This window comes from Rosa chinensis, chromosome 7 (assembly GCF_002994745.2).
Source record: "Rosa chinensis cultivar Old Blush chromosome 7, RchiOBHm-V2, whole genome shotgun sequence".
Classification (NCBI taxonomy): domain Eukaryota; kingdom Viridiplantae; phylum Streptophyta; class Magnoliopsida; order Rosales; family Rosaceae; genus Rosa; species Rosa chinensis.
This window is the reverse complement of record NC_037094.1, coordinates 13,434,387-13,439,491: the sequence shown is the minus strand read 5'-3', so window position 1 is coordinate 13,439,491 and position 5,105 is coordinate 13,434,387. Positions and strand designations below refer to the sequence as shown.

The window sequence follows — 5,105 nt, the reverse complement described above, 5'->3', positions numbered from 1 at the left end:
ATGCTATTGTGTATGGGAACAAGTATGTCACTGTTATGACCATCAGGTACTGATTCAATAGTTTGTTATTTTTATTGTTATTGTGTGGTTGTGTTGGTTTGAATATTGTTTTCTTACTAAGGAAACGGATTACATCCGATGGGGGGACGTTGGTGCTCAATATGTTATCGAGACTGATCCATCCTACTATTCCCTAGAGAAGATACAGACTCACTTTGCTACAACAAAAAACCTCATTTGTTCCTCGCTGAAAACCAACATTTCATCGCTGTAGTATTTCCATGAGGAAATTTTTTTCGTCTTCAATTCTTTGGAAAAAGCTCGTCAAGAAAAGTTTCAGCGACGAAAAAACTATTTCCTCGCCAAACCTTTTTTGCTAGAAAATTAATTTTTCTTGCTGTTAATCCTTGGCGACAATATTTTTCCTCACTCACTCATACTTTTACCTCGCGAGTATGAGCTAGGGTCTAAACCCTAGCTTACAGGTGAATTTGACATTCCTGGTTGATTATCGTTTGGATTTTATTTTGTTATGGATTTTTTTTCTAACTCTTGCACTGTTCACCAGGGTGGTGCTCACAAAGTCATCTCTTGCATGAACTCAACCACACTACCACTGGTGGATCTAGGTACAACGTTGGAGGGACTTAAGCCCACCCCAAAAATTTGGGCTTTAAAAAAAGAAACTACATGTATTATTTCGTACATTTTCTGAACCTAACTCTAACCTAGCCTGAGATTTCTCTCTCTCCATTTTCTGGAAGCATTATTCCGTACGTGTACACAAAAAAAAACAAAAAAAAAACCATATGAACATTGAAAAGATAGAGTAAATTAACCCAGAAAATACAACCCATATGAACTGAACTGAACAAAACAAAACAAAACACACAAAAACCATATCAATAACAAACCATTTTCAAACATTACATCAACAAAGTTAACATACATAATCAGAAACAAAACGATTGACCATTTCCTACATACTAACTTTGAATTCCTACTTACTCAAGGGCTCACCCATCTTTGCTTTCCTCCGGATTTTGCTTCTTCACTGTTGCCTTTGCCACCATCTCTACGAGCTACCTCTCAAAATCACCTGAGCCAGGCCCAGAAGAAGCCATCATGACGACCATTGGACTCTTGATCTCCACTTCGAGCTTTTCTGCTATTGGTGCTTTGTTCGTCAGTACCCGCACTTCGTTCGGTCCCTGGTTGAGCACCTTCTCGGCCGTTGGTCCAGCGACAACCTTCAATACTCCCCCAAAAAGCTTGTAAACCATGGTACTCACTGACATACTCTACACTGGAGGATCTTGGTACAACTTTGGAGGGACTTAAGCCCACCCCAAAATTTTGGGCTTAAAAAAAAAAATACATGTATACTTTAAAAAAAACAAAACAAAACTGGGTATACCCTTAACTCAAGCCCACCCGAAATCTGGTCGAAATGTGACCCCAGCCCAAACTTTCTTCTTTTGGTATGCTGCTTGCCCCGAGGGAAACCCTCATTTTGTGTTGCTTGCCTCAGTTTTTAGTATGTATCCTTTGAATCTCTGATTACAGTTGAAGACTCGAAGTGCCATAATGAAGAACCTAGTTCTTTCATATCTGCACCTCCTACGAGTAAACGGTACAACCTTCTTTTAACGACCGATACAACAAGATAAAGAGTGAACGTACTGGTTCGAGTGTTCGGCGACCTAGTTTGAGTGTTCAGCGAATGCTGAGTGAACGTCTCTTGCCGTCTTCCATTCTCCACTTCTCTCAAAAAGATCAATTGATTCAATTCAATGTAAGTATAATTTCAATTTTGTTTAATTCAATCAATCCAATTTAGGGCAATTTTTAGGGTTAAAGATTGATCTCAAATTAAATTTCGTGGGTTGTAGACTTGTAGTTGATTGAAGATTACTGTCAAGGATCTGCCGTCTGCAATGTGGGTTTAATTGGCACTGGCAAGGTCAGTGGGTGTAGTCGTGTAGGTCTTAGGCACTGGCGGATCTAGGTACAACGTTGGAGGAACTAAAGCCCACCCCAAAAAGCTGGGCTTAAAAAAAAACTACATGTATACTTCTTTTATTGTTATTTTTTAAAACTCGGTATACTCTTAACTCAAGCCCACCTGAAGTCTGGTCGAAATGTGACCCTAGCCCAACTTTCTTCTTTCGGTATGCTGCTTCCCCCAAGCAAAACCCTCGTTTTGTGTTGCTTGCCTCAGTTTTCAGTATGTATCCTCTGAATCTCTGATTAAAGTCGAAGACTCGAAGTGCCATAACGAAGAACCTAGCTCTTCAATCATATCTACACCTCCAGCCTGTAAACGGACATGCTACAGCCTACAACCTTCTTTTGACGACATGTACAACTAAAGAGTGAACGTCATGGTTCGAGTGTTCAAGTGACCTAGTTCAAGTGTTCAGAGAATGCTGAGAGTGAACGTCTCTCACCGTCTGCCCTTCTCCACTTCTCTCAGAGATCAATGATCGATTCAATTCAATGTAAGTATAATTTCAATTTTGTTTAATCCAATCAATTCATCCAATTTGGGGCAATTTTTAGGGTTAAAGAATGATCTCAAATTCAATTTCGTGGGTTATAGACTTTTAATGGATTGAACATTGCGGTCAAGGATCTGTTGTCTGCTATGTGAGTTTAATTGATGTGAAAATCAATATATCAAGGTCAGTAGGTGTAGCCGTGTAGGTCTTAGGAGGCTTCTTGAGTTCTTTCAAACTACATCTTTAATTGGGTTTAATAGATGCAGTACCATTTACTTCTCTCTGCTTCTCTCTTTCTGTTTATTTAAATGTTTAATTGTGAATGAGTCATTGGTACTACGAACTAGAAGTTTAGAACTATGAACTGGAACAAAATGTTTGTTTTCTAATTTCTATATTTGTTTATGTGACTATAGTTAAATTATCTCAAATGTTATAGCATGGTTCAAATGCTCACTACGTCCCTCCTGACTAGGTGTATCTTTTTTTGTTTAAGAAATTCAAGCCCCCACCCCCCCCCCCCCCCCCCTCCCCCTAAGGTTTCAATATTTAAATATAACGAGATTGAACGAGATAGTGAATTATCTGATATATCATTCATCTCACAATGGAGATATATAAAGAGGATTACAGGAATACAATTGGCTTACGTCTCTATTCTCTACCACACAAAGAATACTGCTCTAGGTAGGCGGCGAGCTCCATGCTTTGTCAAATGGTCACTACCTCCTAGTGGCAGGGTGAGACTAAGTGTCGTCGGATTTATTTTTCGGCGGCAACATAGTAGGAAAGCTGTGCTAAAGCGGGTACTTATGTTATGTTGTTATCGGGTTACATATCGAGTTATCTTTCCACAATGTCACTGCTATGTTAAAGCAAATGGAGTAGCTAATTGTGCACTCTTTGCTAGTTGGTATTTGTTAGAATACAAGTCTCCTGTAGAGATTTCTGATATTATTTTGGAAAATACTCTAAATACTTATTGTAATAAGGGGTTTAGGCTCAATGTCCCCCCTTGTATTCGATAGTTTCATTAATCAAGGCTTGAGGGCAGCCGCACCAGCCCTTTATTCAAATAAAAAAAAGATAAGTACTACCTACAATATAATTACAATATATTTCATTCATAATATTATGTCATGACTCACGCTAACATCAATCTTAGATCCTGCGTAATGCACACTATCCATGTTTATAATTGGTGTCAATCACAGTGAGTACACTCCTGATATTGACGCTGTGTCAATTGGTGAACCATTGTTTCACTGCTATGCTCCTCTTGCAAAGGTTTTTTTTTTTTTTTTTTCTATTTCACTTTATCACAATTTTAACCAGAGTTGTTGCTTAATATGTTTTATTGTTTGACAAACTATCAGGTTATCAACGAGAAGCTTGGAATTGCCTTGGGTCAGTGGACCATTGTTTTCCCGGATGTGGGGCCCAACGTTGTTCCTATGAGATGTCCATCTGGATCTCCCCTGGTATTTCGTAACACCTTCCACAAATCACTTTTATTTTTAAACTTCAATGCATGAAGCTTGATTAAATGTGTTTTCCTTTTATGTATTTTGTTTTTTTTTCTTTGAAAGGGGGTTTGGAACCCAGCCTAGCTGGGTTTATATTATATTTTATTTAGTCCTATTAGAATTGACATCTTTGTTGATGATTCTAAGTTGGTGCTTATGCATTTTTTGTATAAGTTGCTTGTACAAGTAAATCGTGTATATATATAATCTGGTCAATATTATTGGAATTAGTTTGCCAATTAGTGTATGAAGTCCTAGTCCGGGGTATAAAATGATTTCTGGTAATTGAGTTACACTAGTATAGGTAAATTATTGATTTGAATATAACATACAAGAAGCACATGGGAAAGTCATAATGAGCATGAAGAAGCCAATATAAATTTAGCTAGTTTCCGATAAGCATATCACATTAGCAATATGTGAATCATTCTGCATACATAATTCTAGCTTATTAAAGCCTCTATCATCTTCACTTGCCTTGTACTTTTCTGATTGTGTATCAAGAAAAAAACAAAGCAAGTTAAGGTCTGGAAACTTTGATGAGGTACTGTTATTTTTGGCTTTAGTATAGCAACCACATGCAAGTATTAACTTTTGTTTTGTTCAGACTGTTCAAAACTATCTGCCAGTTCTCGACAGGAAATTGACTGGAGTGACCTTCTATACTCCCGACCCGCAACTTCTCTACATATGTGGAACTATGTGTCATGCTTCAGAATAATGCAACTTATGCCCAGATCAAAGATGTTATTAAGTATGTCTTGTAACAGATTTTTTTTTTTTTTGGTATAGTCCATTGCTGTTATATGCCAATGCACATGTTTTTGTCTCTGATATTATATTTACTTCCTTGATAGGCAAGAGTCTGATGGAGAGCTCAATGGAATCCTCAGATTCCGCGACGATCAGATTATGTCATTGGTGACAAGAGGTTAGTGGTTTGTTAATCATTTGTAGTTTGCATACATACCAACAGTTCTTTATCTTTTCAATACCCATATCTGGTTATCTCTTAGGTCCTGCATCTTTGATGCCCAATCTGGTACTGCAACGAGCAATAGATTTTTCAATCTTGTAG

At 37.7% G+C, this 5,105-nt stretch overlaps 1 protein-coding gene across 1 annotated transcript; it reads left to right on the top strand.

The window, feature by feature from the left end:
• The first annotated feature begins 3,689 nt into the window (after window positions 1-3,689).
• Window positions 3,690-5,105, top strand: LOC121050604 (glyceraldehyde-3-phosphate dehydrogenase, cytosolic-like). The gene is made up of 5 exons (XM_040511336.1): window positions 3,690-3,788; window positions 3,878-3,982; window positions 4,744-4,781; window positions 4,885-4,958; window positions 5,044-5,105. Exons 1-5 carry the CDS (start codon window positions 3,690-3,692, stop codon window positions 5,103-5,105), a joined length of 378 nt encoding a protein of 125 aa, XP_040367270.1.

Bases quoted from the DNA above. Each gene is read 5' to 3' on its own strand.
- LOC121050604 (XM_040511336.1), top strand. From the start codon at position 3,690: ATGTTTATAATTGGTGTCAATCACAGTGAGTACACTCCTGATATTGAC. The intron at 3,789-3,877 runs GTTTTTTTTTTT...ACAAACTATCAG, and splicing joins GCTATGCTCCTCTTGCAAAG to GTTATCAACGAGAAGCTTGG. The intron at 3,983-4,743 runs GTATTTCGTAAC...GTCATGCTTCAG, and splicing joins GTCCATCTGGATCTCCCCTG to AATAATGCAACTTATGCCCA.